The sequence below is a fragment of the Zonotrichia albicollis genome, chromosome 17, assembly GCF_047830755.1.
Source record: "Zonotrichia albicollis isolate bZonAlb1 chromosome 17, bZonAlb1.hap1, whole genome shotgun sequence".
Lineage (NCBI taxonomy): Eukaryota > Metazoa > Chordata > Aves > Passeriformes > Passerellidae > Zonotrichia > Zonotrichia albicollis.
The window spans coordinates 8,480,664-8,500,408 of record NC_133835.1 but is presented as its reverse complement, the minus strand read 5'-3'; the positions used below and the strand labels follow the sequence as shown (position 1 = coordinate 8,500,408).

The following is a 19,745-nucleotide window of genomic DNA, read 5'->3' as shown; positions in this document are numbered from 1 at the left end:
GCAGGGACCGGGAGGAACCGGGAGGTTCGGAACGCTCCGGGCGCCTCCCGGCCCCGCCGCCCTCACCAAACATGGCGGCCGCAGCGTCGCGCCCGCTCCCCCTTTGCCCTCAGCAAAGAGGGCGGCGCGGCCCGCCCCCTCCCTAGCCGGCTTCGCTGGGCCGGAGACCCGCTGGGGACGGGAGAGGAGACCCCCGCCCTGGCTCTCCCGGCAGGAGGGCTGTGCCGATCCGGGGCTGCGCTGGGCCTGGTCCCGGTGTCGCAGAGCGCGGCCGCCGGGCGCGGTCCTGCCCGGCCGCCGCGGTCGCCATGGCGATCGGCCCCGCAGCCAACCGCGCGCCGCTTCCGGTGACGGCAGCGCCGACACGTGGATCCAAGATGGCGGCGTCGGCGGCGATGGTGAGTGCGGCGGGGCCCGGCCCGGCCCCGCGTCCCGCCCGCTCTGCCCGGCCCGGCCCGGCCCCGCTCCCGGTGCGGGGCTCGCCTCGGGGGCTGCGGCCGGATCCGCACCGCGCTGGGAGGGATGCGGGCCCGGCCCCTGGGCGGAGGAGGCTCCCCGGTCCCGGCCGGGGCCTTGCAGCTGCCCCGCGTCTCCCGGCGGTGTCACCTGTGGAGGGCAGGGCTCGGGCCGCCGCTCGGTGCCCAGGGCAGCCCGGCGGGCTCCAGTCCCGCCTGCCCTGCGCTCCCTCAGCAGCAAAGTTGGCTCCCTTGTGCGGTTCGCGGCGGTGTCGGGGCAGGAGGGGCCGGGCGGGTTGCAGGGAGCACCGGCACATCCTCAGCCCTCCCTTCCGAGCTGCCAGCCTGGGCCGGGGCTGGTGCCAAGCACCGAGCCGGTTGCTCTGTTTGCTCTGTGTGGTTTCACAAATGTTTGGTGGTGGTTGTCGGGCCCGGGTTTGAGCAGCTGCTTCGTTTCCCGCGTCTCAGCATCCCTGTTATTACTACTGAATTATTCCTTGAATCCTCAGAGAACTGAAGGTGTTCCTGGTGGGCATCAGTGCCACCTCGCAGAGCAGAAAACGAGCTGCTGAGACATTTGTTATCTGCCTTGAAGTCTTGTAGAAGTCAAACGGATTTCCTGCTTGCTTTCATAGAGGGTATTTTAGTGGCAGGGCATTGCAGGAATAGCGGTGTTGATGAAGGATGTGTGCTGATACAAAGGTCGCTGCTGGCTGGGCTGTGAGGTGACTCATGGAGAGACTGGGAGAGCCAAGGTTTTCCTTTCATTTGCTTTCAGCATCTTCATACCCTGCTGGCTTTCCCCCAGGCACGGGGGAGGGAGTGCTCAGCTGGCTCTGAGGGCTGGGGATGGTCCTACTGGGAATTTCCTCGTGGCTCTCTGTTGTGTGAAGGGCAGAGGAGGCTGCCAGCAGCTCTCCTGGTGTCAAAGGAGCTCTGAAGTCAATGTGAATGCAGCACTTGTCTCCTTCTGAAGGGCTCTCGTGGCTCCTCCAGTGCAGGGTGAGCAGGGCAGGGATGTAATAAAGATGTGCTTATCCAAACAGGTGTCAGGATCATCCAAGGAGGCAGCCCTTGGAAAAGGGGATGAGGGTCAGGGTGCCATTAGCACCGTTCTGTCCTGCTAAGGTGCCTGAGGGCAGAATGAAGGTTACATTCTGCAAGGTGAGGGAGCTTGTTGGGTTTTTTTTTTTTCCCACAGAGTAGTGAGTTGTGGCTTTCCTCCCTTTCTGTGACCATTTAAAAAAAGTTTCAGTAAGTGGAATGGAATAGGAGAGCTGTGTGAATCCATTTGGACAAATGGCTCTGCACAGGTCGTTTTCCCTGTTTTTCTTCAAAGCTGTCTTTGAAAATTAACAACTCTTGATTATGGCTCTTTGATGTCCCTCCTGCCTTTCTCTGCCAAAAAGAGATGGGACAATTCATGATATCCATCACTGTCACTTCCTCCTTCCTTTTCATGTCTTTGAACAAATCCTGTGTTCTGTTCTTCAGTTCCTGTATGGATTGTGAAACTCCTAAGACCTAAACCAGCCCTGGTACAGCACTGGCTCATTTCTGATGTTTGAATTTGCTGTTGCTTGAGGGTTTCTTCAAGTTTTTGGCAGTAACCTGGGCAGGGATGTCCTGGGTGCACATGGGCAGGCCATGGACCCTCTGGAGCAGCTGGAGCTGTTGCAGAGTGCCCCAGGGAGCAGCTGCTGTTTCCCCTTTCCCTTAAATAAATGTCAGACTCTGGCAGTGGGAGCTGGAGGGACCACAAGTCCTAGGGAGGGACAAGTGTGGTAATAACTGGATATTTTAGGGCCTCTTCATGCTGGGTCAGACTGGGGTTTAGAGAAAAATCCTCTGTTTTGGCACTGTGGTTTGTGAGCTTTCTGTGAATTCACAGAAAGTGGCAATGCTGTTTTTAGTCTTTCTGGATGGGATAAACCAGGAGTTGTCTGCAAACCCCAAGGCTGGTGATAATTATTCAGAAGGGCCTTTTTGGAGAGAGTTTGTGTGTGAACTTTTGATTTGAGGGACAGGAATGGTGATTGTGCTACTACAGTTACTTCTTTTATTTAGATCATATTCTTCTAAGACAGGGTGTCCCTGCATGTCTGCCTATGGGAAAATAATCAGGCTTTGGCAATCTGAACTATTTTTGCCTACTTGCAGCTGGGTTTTTCTCAGTCTGGGGTTGTGCGTATTTGTTGTGCTACTTGTTGCACCATTAAATGATTTCCTGGCACTTCAGATGCAAGATTGTCATTGGAGGGGTTTTTTTTTTGCATGTTTTTGAAATGTAAATGGAAAAGGCTGTGAAGCTGTGTGTCCTGTTTGCTCCAAGTCTGGGCCTTGCCAGGGCTCTGTGACTGAACCAAAGCAGAGCTCCCTGCTGGAAGTTCTGACCTGGCACAGGGGAGAACTCAGCTTGCAGGAATCCCCCGTGTGATACAATCACCTGGCCAGGCCCATGAGTCACACAGATGCTTTGGGGGGTGTCCATGTTGACATTTCTAAGCTGCTGCCTTTGTTTGGAGAAGATGAGGCACATTTGTCAGCACAAGCACAAAGGTCCTGATGAGTAAGGGCCCTGGCTTCAGCTTCCCTGTGCTCTGCCAGCTCAGGAGCCTGCACTGGGCATTTCCTTCATATTTCACTCCCAAAGCTTTCCCCACCTGTTGCATAGCAGCTTTCCCCTTTCTTGCTACCAACTGTTCTTTCCTGGCAAGGCTTTAGAGTCATCCTCTTGTCTTTCCTGTTGCTGCCTGAGTCATCATCATCTGTATGCAAAGACAGCCTGATTTCTGCCAAAATTGTCATCAGAAATTTCATCTCCTGCATGCTCATGTGTCTCCTGAGTGGCTGCCAAAGTTCTGTCCTGGTCCTTTCACCTCCCAGCCTGCTGGGGCAGGGGTGGCAGTGGTGTGGTTCTGGTTTTGGAGTAACACTGTGTAGGTTTGTCACTTCAGTGACAAATGAGGTAAGGGCTGCAGGTTGCTGGAGTGCAGTGTGGGACAAGAGTGCAGATTCCTTCCACTGCTTCCCCTGTGCAGGAGACATTTTCCTGCTCTGTGGAGAGCCACTGAGCACTCCCTTTAAAGATTGGAAAGGCAAAATTTAGTGAAGCACAGAGAATAATCCCCATGTTGCCTGAAGGCAGATCAGTATTGAATGTCAGGCAGTTTTAACAAGAGTGTTTCCAAGCTGGGGCTTTATGCCTGCTCCAAGTGTATTTGGCTGTGCTTAGAATAGATCTGAAAATCCCCTTTGTAGGCAAAAAAGATCACAGAATCACAGCATGGTTTGGGCTGGCAGGGTCCTTAAAACTCATTTTGTTCCATGGATAGGGAAACCTTCCACTATCCCAGGCTGCTCCAAACTCCATCCAGCCTGATCTTCAGCAATTCCAGGGATGGGGCAGCCACAGCTTCTCTGGGCAGCCTGTGCCAGGGCCTCACCACCCTCACAAGGAAGAATTTCCTTCTAATATACAATCTAACCCTACTCTGTCAGTTTAAAGCTGTTCCCCCTTGTCCTGTACTCCATGGTTTGTAAATAGTCTCTCAATTTTTCTGGTAGGCTCCCTCCAGGTACTGGAAGGCCACATGTATCTGATGATTCAGTATTCATATTTTCTGTAGGTGCCTAGCATTTGCATCTTAAATTTTAGACTTTCAACCCCCTGACACTTCTGCCTTTTTTTTTAAATCCTGCTCAATTTCACTAATTCTGGATGCTCTGGTTTGCCCTTACGGGTGTCTGGGCCCAGGTACTTTCCTTGCCTTAGAATGAGACAGGAGGAAGGTGATGAAGAAGAAGGGGTGTGGGGATGATAAGCACAGGGATTTTTTTTTTGTTTTATTTTTTCATCCTACCTGAGGAAGGATCCCCATGATGGAGCTGCTGTTTGTCACACCTGGCCTGTGGAGTGTTCCCTCTGGTGCTGTCAGACAGACTGACAGTGCTGAGGACACACAGGGACAGTGGGGATTTGGTTTTTACATTTGCAGCATTAGCTCAAGAGTTATCCCAAACCAAACCAGGTTTTGTGTGATTTTCCAGTGGTGCCATACCCACAGGGAGTTCAGGAGAAGGGCCTGAAGCCAGTAGTGCTGTGAGATTATAGCAGAGCTGATGTCCTAATCCAGGCAAGCTGCTGCTGCCTAATACTCTTTAAAGCTCGATTTTCATTTCACAGCCTTCCTGCCCATGCTCAGCTGGGTTACCTGAGGTAATGGGAGGGGCTGAGGAGGCAGCAAGGTGTGTTAAATAAAGGGTTTGCTGTGGCTGTGGTAGGATCTGAGTTCTCCTGGATCCCCTGTAGAGTTGATTGAACCTTCCAGCCTGACTTGTCACCCTGCTCCCTAAAAAGAGCTGAAAAAGTGATGTGCCATATTACTGAGCTGTGGCCTGTGAGGAAAGCAGAGTGGTGATGCAGCAGGAGGGAGTGGTGATGTGACTGTCCCTTTGGTGATGTTACTGGTGTCACTCCACAGTGACTGCTCCTCTGCAGGTAGTGGCCTGTGGGCAGCCATCTGTACTCAGCTCCAGGGCAGCTGCTGCTGTGCAGAGCTGACACACATCCAGAGCCAGGGCTACAGCCCTCTTCTCCACTAATCCATGGAGTTTTCCAGCACAGGGAGCTCAGTGGGGATGAGCAGAAAAGTGAAGTGATGGCCTGCTCGATGCCCCATGGTGCAGATTAAAATGGCATTTTTCTTATGGTTGAGTAAAGCCAAGGTTTTCCTAATTGCAGATGAAGAGGCAGAGACACGCTGAGTGGAAAGTGATGTGATGAGGGTCACAAAGCTAAGAACAGCTTTTGTGAATTTAATTTCTGTTTAATCACCTAATGTCTGGGATGAACATTTCCAGTGTTGTTGCCCATCTCTAATGCTGTTTCTGTTGTATTTGACTGTTCCCTGTCCTTTTTGCAGGAAAGGCTGAGATGTGTGCTGGGCCTGCTGGTGTTGTTACACAGCACAGACTCGTTCTACGTACCCGGGGTGGCTCCCATCAACTTCCACCGCAATGACCCCGTAGAGATAAAGGTAGGACACACTCAGTGCTGTGAGTCTGTTTGGTTTGGGGGGTTTTTGTCTTTTGGGTTTTTTCTTTTTTATACCATAGCAGCTAAGGTGGGCTGCAAAGTTAAATTTGGGGATCCTGTTGCTTAAATTTTGTGTTCAGATATGTCCTCTGTTCACAACGCTCAGGTCCCAACACAATTCCTTCTTGCCCCTGATCTCTTCTACCAAATTCCTTCAAGATTCCTTCTATCAAATTCCTTCAAAGTCCTCAAGATGTTGCTCTGTTTGGGAAAAGGGTCCCTTTCTCATTGTTTCTTTGAAGTGAATGTAATTTCACCAGTATTATACTGACTCTAAAAGTGCTTATGCAGATTGTGCCTTTGGGTGGAAGGTGAATGGTGGAATAAGGTCTGAATCTGACCTTCTCAATACCCAGTTTGCTCATGTTGTGCTTTCAGGGAAATTCATGAGAAGCTCTTCCCAGGTGGAGGTGTTTGTCCTTGAGCCTTGCAGATCTTTCAGCCCAGCCTTGCTGAGAGCTGTTCCTGTGCAGTGTTGCTGGTACTCAATAACAGAGCTGCTGCATCTATCCATAAGGAAGCCAGGCTTTGCTTTCAGAGATCAGTGATTTATAGCCCATTTCATTTATTTTTCTAAAGCTGTGGCCTCTGTGTCAGCAAATCCAGCACCCTTGGGGCTGCTGAGGTTGGCTGCTCTCACGTGAAGCACAGCACAGTTTTCTCTTTGGCCACAGACTGCCAGACATAGGCTATTTTTAAGCAAATGAGACTTGCCTGTGGCTACAGTAAGCTTCCCAGAAGAAGAGGGTTTTGGAATAGCTGTTCTCAGAGGGATTTCAGGAGCTAAATGCTTCCTCAAGTGCTTAGGCAAGTCAGTGTGTTTGCCAGCACTTTTCCAATAAACAAGCTTGGCTATATTACAAAACACTTCTGTTTTTCAGAGCAACTGTGGTCTTGGCTGTTGTAGTATGTCTCTGCACTTCCCTTGTACCCTGTGATTTGTGGAAACTCTCCAGGAATGTTTGTGGTTGGTCACCTTGTCTTCCCAGATTGATGGCTCTCTGGCTTTCCTTGCAGAGATTAAAATTGCTGAACTCTCCATAGCACTGGAGGCCAGACCTCTAGGTCCAGTGGGATGTGAATTTTTGTTTGAGGAAATCTTGTATGAAATGGGATTCTTGAATCTCTTTTGAGCTCTTTGTTGTTTCTTAGGACTCCACTGAGACATAAATTTGTGAAACCACCATGTTTTGTTCTTTGAGTGTTTCTCTGTGAATAAATTGCTACTGGAAGTCTCTCAGGAACATCTGTCTTTGTTACTATTTTTAATAGTAGTAGTAATAGTATCTTCTGGAAGTGAGCTTTATGGAAGGTGTTTTGAAGTAAGCATCAGCTTCTGGATGATGCTGAGAGGAGAGGAAATGATCTGGAGTTTTTTCCTGGGGATAATCCTTCCATTCCTCCTGCAGGCTGTGAAGCTGACGAGCTCCCGGACCCAGCTGCCCTATGAGTACTACTCACTGCCCTTCTGCCAGCCCAGCAAGATCACCTACAAGGCTGAGAACCTCGGTGTGTACCTGTCAGACAGTGTGGGGGGTGAAAGCAATTGCAAGTGTCCCTTCTGCTGAGCTCAGAGAAGCTGCTTCCCCTGATTCACTGCGTGCTGGCTGTCTGCAAACAGCAGTGTCCATGTGCTGGACACTGGAAATGCCTGTCCTGATGGAGAGCTGTAACTTGATTCATAAGCAGGCCTTGATACTTCCAACAAAGCAGCTGTACTAACTTGCAATCTTATCCTGCACCTGGGCTAGCACAGGAGCTTCCTGTGGTCCCTGCAGCAGGAAGCCTGTCAGTCTCCAACCCTGCCTGTGTTTTCCTGTTTTCCAGGTGAGGTTCTTCGAGGGGACCGAATTGTAAATACACCTTTCCAGGTTTCCATGAATGTGGAGAAGAAATGTGAAGTTCTGTGCAACTTTCCCAACAAGCCAGTGACTCTGACAGTGGAGCAGAGCAAGCTCATCGCCGAGCGCATCAGGGAGGATTACTATGTCCACCTGTGAGTCACTGAGGCATGGATTTGTGTCAGGGAGATTTGGTGCTGTGGACAAATTTGTTCTGAAATCTGTTCAAATTTGATCTTTTCAGCATTGCTGATAACCTCCCTGTGGCAACACGGCTGGAGTTTTATTCCAATCGTGAGGAAGAGGAGAAGAAGAAGGAGAAGGATGTGCAGTTTGAGCATGGATACAGGCTTGGCTTTATGGATGGTAACAAGGTAGGGAACTGAGGTGCTGTGTGAGGGTGCCTGGAGGAGATATGGATGTCTGTCAGAGGTCTGCCAGAGAGTATCAGAATTGGGAGCACAACCAAAAGGTTTTATTAATAGTGGAAATATGAGAGAAGGGTCTCTTGTGGGTGAAGAGGGTGGGTGGGAAGGTGGGAAAGGCAGGAGTCCTTGCTTTTATTCACTGTGTAACTTTGGACAGGCTCATGCAGTGGCTTTTCCTCAGCAGAGCAAAGCACTGTGCCCTCAAGACTGGCTGATCTCTGATGTTGAAGTCTTTAGTTTTCCCTCACTGAAGCTGTTTTCTGCAGTTGTTACTTCTCAGCTTTGCTTCTTCCTCCCACAGGCAGCTGATGTTTTATTTTATGTCACTGTTTCAGTTCTACCTGCACAACCACCTCTCCTTCATCCTTTACTACCACAGAGAGGATGTGGAAGAGAGCCAGGAGCACACCTACAGGGTGGTGCGCTTTGAGGTGATTCCCCAAAGCATCAAACTGGAAGGTAAGAGATCCTTGAGGAGGGGAGCAAGGGGGAACAATCTCCTGTATGGACAAACTGTATCAGAGTGCCAATTGTTGCTTCACAGGGCGCAGAAATGAGTCTAAATTACAAGAATAATAAACCACTTTGTTATTAAGGAAGTACCAACAATAGAGACGTATCCATGAACTGCAGTCCATGGAAAATCAATTCCTGTAAAAAGATCTGAATTTGAGGTTTTGGGGTTGGATTTTTTTGCACTGTGTCATCTGGTATGAGGCATGTCTGGCATTCTGGCTCTTGCTGTGGCACAGATCTCCCTGACTGGGACACTCTGTGCTGGTTCAGGGACACAGAGGATGTTTGGAACTGTTCTGGGGAATTGAAATTTAAAAATAATGCTTAGGGGAAAGAACTCCTACCTCAGTGAGCCCAGTGGAAAAGGGTGTCTAGAAGGGCAGTTGCTGATGGTGTGGATCACCCCACACAGCTCCCTCTGGCAGGGCAGGCACTGCTGCAGAGATCTTGTTTCTCACCATATCGTGTGGAATAGAGGATTTGTTCACGGTCTAGATCCTTGGCTTCAGAACCTCTGGCTTTTATCCTTCCAGTTAAGGAGAGCCCTGTGCATAGCTTTCCTGAAAGCTTGTTAATGGTGCTCCACTACTGGTCAGGAGAGTAGTTTTACAAACTGCAGAGCAGGTGAGCAAGGAGCAAGTGCTTCCCCACCTGGAATTACTGCAACCCAATGCCCTCAGGGTGGTGCTCAGTGGGAGAGGTGGTGCCTGAGGGGAGGGCTCACTGTGTGCTCTGCTTTCCCCTACAGACTTGAAGGCTGATGAGAAGAGCATGTGCACCCTGCCCGAAGCCACGGGCTCTGCCCCTCAGGAAATAGATCCCACTAAAGAGAACCAGTTACTCTTCACCTACTCTGTGCACTGGGAGGTGAGGCACTACTGGGGAGCTGGCTGGCAGTGATGCTCCAAGTGTCTGTCACTGGAGTCGTGAAAGACACTGGGGATGTGCTGGTGTGAGAAGAACTCTCCTGTTGTTTCAGGAAAGTGACATTAAGTGGGCTTCCCGCTGGGACACGTACCTGACCATGAGTGACGTGCAGATCCACTGGTTCTCTATCATTAACTCCGTTGTGGTTGTCTTTTTCCTTTCAGGTGAGTGGATGTGTGGGGAGAGGAAGGCTTTACCATTATCTGCATTATTTAAGCCTTAGCTGCAGGTGGCTCAAGGAGCATGTGGCCACATCTGAACCTGGTCAGAAGTAGCAGGAACCAATTTAAATCCTCCCAGTTCAAACAGTGTCCTGTGGGGTCAGGCAGTTACCAGCCTTTCTCACACTGGGATCATTGATGGAGCAAAAAAACCCACAAGAAAGCCACAATGCCCCATTTCTGCTGGAATACTGCCTTCCCTGCTCCTTAGGGTTTTGATTCTGTCTTTGCTGATGACTCAAGACCTCCTCTCTCAGCCAGAACAGAGTGTTGGTGGGAGCCATGTAGTTGCACAGCATGAGAGCAGCACAGCCCTGTGGGAGCCTCTGAGCTGAACTCTGTGCTTGTTTTCAGGGATTCTCAGCATGATCATCATCCGGACGCTGCGGAAGGACATTGCCAACTACAACAAAGAGGATGACATTGTATGTGTTTGTTCCTTGGGCTGGGATTAGAGGGAGGGGGAAGCTGGGATCCAGTGTGCAGACGTGGCTGTATTGTCTCTTCCCTTGCCCCTGTTTTCCTTTGAGCCCTGGCCATGGGATGGGCAGTTGTGTTGTGCTGTCACACACCTTTTTCTGCCTGAGCAATCACATACTAGTTAGGATGTCTTCAGACCTAAGGAGTGACTGCAAATGTAAATGTAAAAGCTCTGTAAATGTGTGTCCTGGCACTGACTACTCAGGTCTCAGCTGTTTTAACCCAAGAGGAAAGAAGTTTCTTGGCTAGAGTGGTAAAATTAATAGAAAGACTGGATCCAGGAAAATTAACCTCTTAGGCTGCCTGTGGTAGGACCTTTATTTCCACTAGTGTATCACATCTAAATAACCTCCTTTTTCTGTTGTTGCTATAGGAAGATACTATGGAGGAATCTGGTTGGAAACTTGTGCATGGAGATGTCTTCAGGCCTCCACAGTATCCTATGATCCTCAGCTCTCTCCTGGGTTCTGGAATTCAGCTCTTCTGTATGATCCTGATTGTCATCTGTAAGTAGCACACGTTGCATGGGGTAGCTGTAACACAAATGATGCTCGAGGATGTTTGATTTCACCCTGTGCTCACTTTAGCTGGAATGAGGCCCATGAAGCTGCTTCCTGTTGCCATCAGCCTGGGCAGATACTGAACTGCTGGATGATATTGCCCAGCTGAAGGCAACTTTGTGTGATTTTATTTCCTTTGCCAAGCTGTGAGCCCTGGCTGATAGTGGGCTGGGGGACTTCTGGACAGGTGTGCCTTGCCTGCTGAGCTGCACCTGCTCCCATCCCTGGGGAAGCTGAAATCAAAGCTGTGCCTTCCTCTCTGGCCGGTGCTGGAGGCTCTGGATACATTATGCTGTGAAGGAGATCAGGCTGTGCAGGGACTGCAGGCAGCTGTGGGCTGCACATGGGACAGGCCCCTGTCCTTGAGCTGCTGCAGCACATGTCCCTCAGAGCTGCTGTTCCTTGTCCTGTTTCCCTCTGCAGTTGTTGCTATGCTGGGGATGCTGTCGCCTTCGAGCCGGGGCGCGCTGATGACAACTGCCTGCTTCCTCTTCATGTTCATGGGGTAGGTGCCTCCACGGCTTCCCCCTGTGCTGTCCTGCCTCCCCCCAGCTGCAGCAGCTCATTTTCATTGATTTGGCTTGTTTCTGTGCAGGGTTTTTGGTGGATTCTTTGCTGGCCGCTTATACCGGACTCTGAAAGGCCATCGATGGAAGAAGGGAGCCTTTTGTGTGAGTCTTGGATGTTCTGTGCTGTTTATCCTGGTTTGCTGATGGCAAAATCTGTGGATAAGCTCCACATGTTTGTGGTAGCTGGACACAGTCTGGCTGTGCTGCACATTTGCTGTGGGTTGAGCCCTTGTAGCTTTACAGAAAAGGCACCACCAGAGCAAAGAGAATTGTCCAAGATCCTCCCCACAGCCCAGCTCTGTGTTCTTGTCCTGTAACAAAAGGGACACTTCTCCACATGTGCCTTGTATCAGGCATGGACTCATTCCATAGGAACATCTGGCTGAGGAATCAGGTGCTTTCTCTTATGCTGTGGTTCCTCTTGCAGACAGCGACACTGTACCCGGGCGTTGTCTTTGGCATCTGCTTTGTCCTCAACTGCTTCATCTGGGGGAAACACTCCTCTGGTGCGGTAGGTGCCACCCTCAGCCTGGGGCCTGCTGGGTGGGACAGGGTCACTGGGCTGACAGGGACCCACTTGGCTTCCCAGACCTTTCCGAGTGGGTGACAAGTTGGCTTGGCCAATGACGTCAGTCCCCACGGCAGGAGAGCTGTCAGCCTCACTTCTGTGGCTCTTGGTGTGATTCCAGGTGCCTTTCCCTACCATGGTGGCCTTGCTGTGCATGTGGTTTGGGATCTCCTTGCCCTTGGTCTACCTGGGTTACTACTTTGGATTTCGCAAGCAGCCCTATGACAATCCTGTACGGACAAATCAGATTCCCAGGCAGATCCCGGAGCAGAGGTGGTATATGAACAAATTTGTGGGGTGAGTGATCAGTGTCTGGGAAATATGGTGAGTTAAATCCCCTCCCCTTGGTCCCCTTGGGTTGCTGAGTGTCACCTGCTGCTCTCTGGACATGGACAGATGGCAGATTGGGCTCCTTGAGACGACATTGATAATTTGGATGCGGTATGAGGGGTACTTAGCAGTGGGAGCAGCTGTGCCATTGCCTGTGAAATTTAGTAATCTGGAAATGTAGTGCCTTTGCTTGGAGTGTTCTGTGTGTTTACAAGGAATTTTTAATGTCCAGTTATATTGTGCTGCTTATAGCTTTTGTTTCTGCTCTGTAGGATCCTCATGGCTGGTATTCTGCCTTTTGGAGCCATGTTCATTGAGTTGTTCTTCATTTTCAGTGTAAGCATTTAACCCACTTTCCTCCTCAATGGGATTCTTTTCATGCCAAAGCTTTTGAAAGGGAGGAGCCTTCCACTGGATCAGTCTCCTATTCCTGTTCTCTGAAGGGTAGCTGGTCTCTTCCAAGCCATTCAGTAGTTTCCAGGGAGAGCTATGGGACTCTCCTGGTGATTTTGTGGTAAAGACAAAATTTACTGTAACATTACATCAAGGAAGAGTCCTGGTCTTGAGACAGTCACTGTTCTGCTGCTACCCATTTTTCACCTTGTATGGATGGGGAAGAATTTGCTTGGGAGATGTGGGGGAATGAACAAGCTATCTCAGAGGTCCTTGTGCCCCTTTTACTCTGAAGTGACATTGTGAAATGCATTAGATCTGTGGTTCCATCTAGGTGAGGCTGAGGGGGCTCCTCATTTTCCCCTGGCTGGCTGCCAGGAGTGAGTCCCATGTTCAGTGATTGATGACAGTAACATGGAAATCAATTCCTGCTGTGTGTTTATTTCAGGCAATCTGGGAGAACCAGTTCTATTACCTTTTTGGCTTCCTCTTCCTGGTGTTTATCATTCTGGTGGTATCCTGCTCCCAGATCAGCATTGTCATGGTGTATTTCCAGCTCTGTGCTGAGGTGAGATTTCCATGTTTGTAATTTGGGTAGCAGAGGGTGCTCTGCTCCTGGAAAAGCACACATTATTGCTGCTGCTCAGGAAAGATCAGTGTGGCCCAGCTTCACAGGTGTGATTGTCCCCAATGTCCCTTCACTCTAAAGGGAATTAAAGCTCCTTGGTTATCTGTTAGGCTGGGAACTGTGGTTCCATACCAGGAATTTTGCTGGGCACAGGATGTTTTGAGCTGTTCCCAAGCTGTTCTGTTCCACCCACATACAAAACAAAATGCAGGACCAAAGGTGAGCCATGTCCTTGGGCAGCAGGTGCTTTGAGCCTGACTGCCAGCATCACAGCTCTTGTTTGGAAACACATTTGTGACAGAAAAAGTTCACCAGTCCCAAACTGTGGATTTCCTTTGAAGATGGGTGGTGTTCTCCCTGTCACAGCTTCCCTGAGGCAGTGCCTGGGGAGTAGAAAGTCCTGGGGGGATAATGGGGCTCTTTGTCCTGTCAGGATTACCGCTGGTGGTGGAGAACCTTCCTGGTGTCTGGAGGATCTGCCTTCTACGTGCTCATCTATGCTGTCTTCTACTTTGTGAACAAGGTATTCCTCTGGGTGGAAGTGCCACGTGTTTGGGGGTGACTGTGGGATTTGGGAAACAGTGGGCCTGCTGAGTGCCAGTGTGCCCATGCCAGCCCAAGGCAGTGCTCACAGCCCTTCCACACAGGAGAGGAGGGTGTAGGTGCCCCAGGCCTTGCACAGAGCAGCATTCCCTGACCCCACCTCAAAGGGGATCTCCCTTCAGCTGGACAAAAATGAAAATTTTCCTCCCTTTGCCAGCGCTCTCCTTGCAGAGGGTACTGGTTGGTTTGTCATCTGTGTGTGTTATTTCGCTGACTTTTTTCATCCTCTTCTGTTTCAGCTGGATATTGTTGAGTTCATCCCCTCCTTACTGTACTTTGGCTACACTGCCCTCATGGTCCTGTCCTTCTGGCTCCTGACGGGCACCATTGGCTTCTACGCAGCCTACATGTTCGTGAGGAAGATCTACGCCGCCGTGAAAATCGACTGAAGCTGGAGCCCCCAGCAGGAATCAGACACCTCTGAACACGTGTCCTCCCAGGAGGGACAGGGACATCTTCTCCCAGCTCTTTTTAAGGAAACAAAAAATCCAGTGGGAGAGTCACAAGAGAAATAATTAACTCCTCGATTTGGAATGTAACTTTGGCACAGTGTACATGGATTCTGGGCTACTTCTGCGGGGAAAAGGGGTCTGTAGATACCTTACATTTTAACTTTATTATCCTGTTCCATATTTGAGGGAGTTTTTTAGCAGAGAAATATCCCTCTGTATAAGTAAACCCCCTTTTTGCTAATCCATCCTTTTTTTTATGTTGATGATGAACGGATTTGAGACAGCAGTGGAAACACTTGTGAAAACGTTTTCTTCCAGCCCCTGGGGTGCTCTAGGATTCAGGGAGACTCTTCAGACAAGTATCAGACTGGGTTTTTCTCCTGCCTTCGTGTCTGCACAGAAGAGGGAGCTTGACTATGGCAGAACAAGCGGAGCCTCAAGGCTCACCCAGCGGGAGCCCGGCGCGCTCCGATCGCCGAAGTCCCGGCTTTGGCTCGTTTACAATTTGCTGGAGGTGCCATTCCGAGCCTGGGAAGTGCAATTTCACCCTGAGAGAGCTTGAGCAACCTTCAGCACTGCTGCTCCCTCCAGCCTCGGACAGCACAGGCCGTGTGGGAGGGTGGGATTGCCTCTCCTGCAGAAGGTCCTGGTGGAAGTGGTTTTGCTGAATAGAGGACTGGAAGGATACCTGAGGTAACTACCAGAGATTGTTCTGTCCATAGCTCTGCTCTGGATGAGTGAGGAATCAGGGCAGGCTCCTTCCTGGGAGTGCCCCTGGGATCCTGAAGAGCCTGCAGGGATGGCTGTGGTGCCGTGGTGTTAGTGCCAAGTGACCTGAGGCAGTGTTGGGCCCAAGCTGCCCAAGGGCAGTGCAGGCCATGCTGAGGGCGCTGGCACAGGCAGGTGGCCCTGTGAGCTGTCCCATGGCTGGGAGTGGGGCTCTCTCACTGGCCCTGTGCTCTGACTGCCCTTGCTGCTCTCTGCTCCTCCTCTGAAATTCTCTACCTCCAGGGAACAGGAAAAGTGTACACCCCATAGCTGTATTTTGTTCTTCTCCACAAAAACCAGAGCTCTCCTGGATAGCTGACATGGGCTCTTCTTTTCCCATGGCTTGATGCCTGAATCAGACCATGGGAAGCTCTTTTTAAAAGAGGTTAAAGTTGGGTTGTGGTTTGTTTTCTTTTGTTTTGGTCACTTCAGTGATGTTTATCAGTAAAAAGGTTCCACGTTGCAGTGAAGGCTCCCTCCATCCCCAGACTCACTGGATTCAGCCAGGACTACAGAGGAGAGGTTTTTTCTAGTGAGATCTATGAAAATTTTTCTTCTTGGAGTAAGGTCTTCGAATGACCAGCTGCCACAGGTCACATCATTCCAACCCAAAGCTGTCCAAAGCCCTCCTTGATCCCAGGGAGGGCTTTGGGGCCTTTTTAAAGCCCAATTGCCATAAGTTTCCACCAGGTCCATGCAAGGGCCTGTGTCCCTTCCCATTGGCCCTGCCTGTCATGCCCAAATCTAATCAGCCAGGAATCATGGATGGAAAAAAGGAGGAGGGGATGTGTGAGCCAACTGTGCTGTGGAATCCTGTGTCAGTTCTGATTTGAGGTCCCTCTCTGAGATTTTTGTTGATTTTTTTTTTCTTTTTTTCTTCTGCCCCTGCCCCAGTGGAGAGGCTCAGCCAGCATTGATTTCTCTCCCTTCCCTGAAGTGTTTTCTCTGTATTCTTTGTAATTTTTAATTAATGTATGTATTCTTTGTGTCCTATTGTAAATAAATCTGCCATTGTCCTGTCATCCTGCTCTCTTGGGTTCTCCTAAGCCACTTCTGGAGAATTTCTTTTTGTAACACTTGGCCCGTCTGTGACGTGTGGCTTCAGCCAGAAGCAGAGCTTGGAATACTCTGGCTTTCTTTGTAATATTTTTCTCCTGGTAAACTAAATTTCTCCCAGTGTGGCATGCCCTGAATGCTGCCATATATTATGATTATGCCACCAGTTGAGGCATTTGGATCTGCTGCTGCTGGGTAAGATCACTGGAGCACCTTGTGTCGGGTGTGGGACACGTTGTTTAGCGTGTGGCACTGATGGGCAGAGTGGCAGAACTGTTGGATGGCACTGCTGGGCAGGGCTTCAGAGCAGCAGAGGGGACAGGACAGCTCACAAGGGAGTTTGAGGAGTGCTGCTGCTGCAGAAGCTGAGCCCTCAGTGCTGGCTTCCAGCTCCGTTGGCTTCCCAGAGCTTGTGTGTTTGTGCTGGGGGGTGTGTGGCAGGAGATCAGTGAGCTTCTGCTGGAGTGTTGGCTGAGGGAGGCAAAGTGAATTCCCTTTTCCTGAGATGGTTTGCCCAGCAGAGCAATGGATGTGATTCCCCCAGGTTACAGAGTCCAGTGTTGGGGGCTGCTGAGTGAGTGAGACCAGAGCTGGCAAATGCTTGAATCAAAACTCAGAAATCATCAGAAAAATCCCTCCTCTCTTTAAAAAGGCAAAAGAAACTTCAGCTCCAGCACCAGGACAATCCATGCTGAAGTTATTTCTCATTTTTGGCAGATGAGTGTATTCATGTTCTGTCACAGTCCCCAGTGCCAGGGGAAAGCTGCTGAGGAAAGGTCATGTTTTAATGGTGGCTGAATTAGGAATGAAAACTAGAACTGAAAACTAGATCATTCTTAGACAAGCACCTAACACTGATCGTGGCTGTCAGCTTTTAATCCATGTTCTGAAGGAGAATCCCAGGAGGGCCCTGTGTGCTTTGCCCTGTTTCATCTTCAAACGCTGCTGGTGCCTGCAGCCAGTTGTAGCTTAAGCTGAGGTTTGGTCCTGTTTCTCCTGCCTGTGGGGAGCAGAGCATGTTGGGGTTATTTGGGAGGGGGAATGGGCTGAACTTTTCTGAAATGCTGCCACATGGGCTGGAAATTCTAGTGAAACCAAGGGACCAGAACTTTCTGTCTAACAAACATTATTCTCCTTGACAGGGGATAATGGTGTCAGCTGTGGCTGCCTCCCCAGTGGGGTGCTGGGTTTTTCTTTTGGCTCTAATTCTTTGCTTGGCAGAAATTTAAAAACCTCTCTGGCTTCATGTAGGGAACTGTGTCTTTGACCTGCCTTATGATTCTATCCTGTCTTAATCCAACCAAAACCCCAACTCCCCTCCATGAAGACACCTGGGGTAGATCCAAATGCTTTTAATAAACAACTTCATTATAAAAGATGCTTTCAATTTGAACTTCATTTTGCAAGAGCTAATTTTAGTGATGAACCATACATTTCCTAATGGCACTTAATTAGAATTTAAAAACCTTGTTTACAGCCCCCAAAACACTCCTTTAGAAGAGGTTATTCACTCTGTGTAAAAGTGCTAGAAAGTTTGTTTTTAGAAAACCAGTGGAGCTGTAACAATGGGAAGTTTCTGGCTTTGGCAGCTGTAGCTGCAGGGAGGGAGGTCAGGCACGGGGCCTGTCCAGAACCAGCACAAGAAGGGACAGTGGGAAGGGAGGGACACTGTGGCTTTCCCCTGCCATGGCTGATCCCAAACCCTTCACCTTTCAGTGGGATGTGTATAGGCTCCTGTGGGGGACAGCAGAGATCTCAGCAGCGCTGAGAGAGGGTTCTTGGCATGACTTGTGGCTGCAAAGGCCACTCAGTAGCTTTTCTTCCAGCAGCAGTTTTGGAGCTTGGCTGCTCCCAGGGGTTCACAGGTTCTTCTTTGTCCTTCTTGTAGCCACCCCAGGTCTCAAGAGTGCATCAGCTGACAGCTCTGTGTTCTGCAATATCCTCATTCAAGGAAAACACATTCAAATGTTACAGAACAGTCTTTCAAAAAATTGCTCCTAGATATCAGGAATTACTGAAGTGGGAAAGCTCAGTGCATTCCATGCTATAGAGTTGGTTATCCCCTTGCACAGTCGTTCAAAACAAAGACACAAAAGTGAGGGATGGTTGGTTTGTAACAAGACACTTCAATGTTGAGGATTCTTCCCCCAGCTGAAGAGCTGACCTATTTATAGTAATAAAAAAAAATTAATTCCAAATTCCCTGGTTATCTTTTGCAATGCTTTTAACTTCCTTTGTCAGTGTGATCTGATCCAGAGGAGCTCCCTCTGTGTCATGTATGCTCCACTTCCATGCTGGTATTTAGGCACTGGTGGAAAGTCCCACACAGACCTGGCTTCAACCACAAGCACTGAGTGAGGAAGGTGCTTCAGGCTCCTCCTGTGCACATGGAAATTAAATGTACCTTGAACAGGAAAGCCAAGCTCATCTCTGTGGGTGTGTGAGAAGCAGAATGTGATCTGTTCTCTGGTCTCATTTCTGAGCTCCTGTTCTGGTTTTGCTCGACCTGTTTGCATGCCAGTGTGATCAGTGGTGTGTGGCCTGTGGGAAGATGTAGAGCTGGCTCCAGGTAGAGATTGCAGACTGTACCCCAGGAGAAAACTCCTTACCTGCAGCCACAAGAACAGCTGAAACGTGAAGGATTCCTGGGGGATCCCAGTTATTCACTAGAGGGAAGCAAGTCCATCACTGGGAATAGCCAGAGGTGAGTCTGAGTGTGCATGGGTTGTGCAGCAGGGACAACAGATGCTGTGAGGTGGTTGGAATAGGAATAGTGGTCCTGCAAATCTGGATCAGTGGTGATGGCATCTCCCTGGCAGCTTCCAGCTGCTTTCCAGGAGAGGCTCAGCATGGCTGTGGCATGTTATGGTCAACAGGCATGGAAAGGGTGAGAGGTGCCAGAGCTGGGGATTGGGGTGAAAGAATCTGGGCTTCAGCAGACCAGGCTAAACCAAACCACCTTCTCCTACTGCACAGGGGTCAGCCAGGAGGGGATTCACAGCTTCAGGTGGCAGCTCTCATCTCTAGGAACTGGGAAAAATACCAGAAGTTATGGAAAAGACACAAATTTTGGATGAGGATGGAAAGCTGAAGTGGTTCTGTTTGAGCTATTCATCCACTTCACTGTTCAGTGGCAGAATAGCTCCAGGGCTTGGGCAGGCAATTAACTAAAAATAGGCACCTGAGGGAGAATTCAGGCAGCCTGACTAACTGGGATTAGAGGATAAGAAAGAAGGTAGGGTGATGGGAAGCACATCTTTGAAGATTTATTTGTGGAAATTTTAATTGCAGGCAGCAGAAAATGCCTCTGTGGGGTTGTTCTGTCCAGAGAGCAAAGGTGGTGCAATGGTAGAGAAAGGAAAAGGGGATTTTTTCAGTGAACTGCAGGAAATCTTCCCAGCAGCTGCTGTTCACCTGTCAGCAAGGAAGGAATTAAAGAACAAAGAGCTGAGCTCAACAAAAGTACTGAAATCATCAATCTGCCAGAGGTGAAAAAAGGATTCCAGTTGAAGTGACACCATTTTTCAACACTGAGGCTAAAGAGCAGCAATGTTGTGAGACAGAGAACGGGCTCTGTCACAACATGGTGTGTGAGTATTCCATCATGTGAAATTCAGTGGAAGCAAATGCAAGATAACATGTTGTTCCTTCCTACAAATGGATTTTGAGTGAGGTGTAATCCCAGGGGGAAAAAAGATCTTCAGCCCTTCACAGGGTTCTGGTGATCTGAGCCTGGAAGGATGGGCAAGAGTTAACCCTCTGCTGCCAGGGAGTGGCTTGGCTCTTTGTTGGTTCTTATTTCTAGGGGTTCCTTGGCTTTCTGAGAATCCAGAGTCAGATTTATAAGGGCTG

At 49.7% G+C, this 19,745-nt stretch overlaps 1 protein-coding gene across 1 annotated transcript; it reads left to right on the top strand.

Annotated features, from left to right (window-relative positions):
• Positions 1 to 248: 248 nt before the first annotated feature.
• TM9SF4 (transmembrane 9 superfamily member 4) lies at positions 249 to 15,859 on the top strand. The gene is made up of 18 exons (XM_005491245.4): positions 249 to 398; positions 5,381 to 5,494; positions 6,963 to 7,062; positions 7,381 to 7,549; positions 7,639 to 7,768; positions 8,158 to 8,281; positions 9,087 to 9,205; positions 9,318 to 9,429; positions 9,841 to 9,911; positions 10,340 to 10,472; positions 10,950 to 11,031; positions 11,122 to 11,197; positions 11,523 to 11,606; positions 11,785 to 11,960; positions 12,266 to 12,329; positions 12,835 to 12,954; positions 13,448 to 13,537; positions 13,857 to 15,859. The coding sequence occupies exons 1-18, from the start codon at positions 309 to 311 to the stop codon at positions 14,004 to 14,006; spliced, it is 2,004 nt and encodes a 667-aa protein (XP_005491302.2). The 5' UTR covers positions 249 to 308; the 3' UTR covers positions 14,007 to 15,859.
• Positions 15,860 to 19,745: the final 3,886 nt, after the last annotated feature.

Excerpts from the sequence above, each read along its gene's own strand:
- TM9SF4 (XM_005491245.4), top strand. The coding sequence starts at position 309 with ATGGCGATCGGCCCCGCAGCCAACCGCGCGCCGCTTCCGGTGACGGCA. Across the intron at positions 11,607-11,784 it reads GGAAACACTCCTCTGGTGCG|GTGCCTTTCCCTACCATGGT; the intron begins GTAGGTGCCACC and ends GTGTGATTCCAG. Across the intron at positions 12,330-12,834 it reads AGTTGTTCTTCATTTTCAGT|GCAATCTGGGAGAACCAGTT; the intron begins GTAAGCATTTAA and ends TGTTTATTTCAG.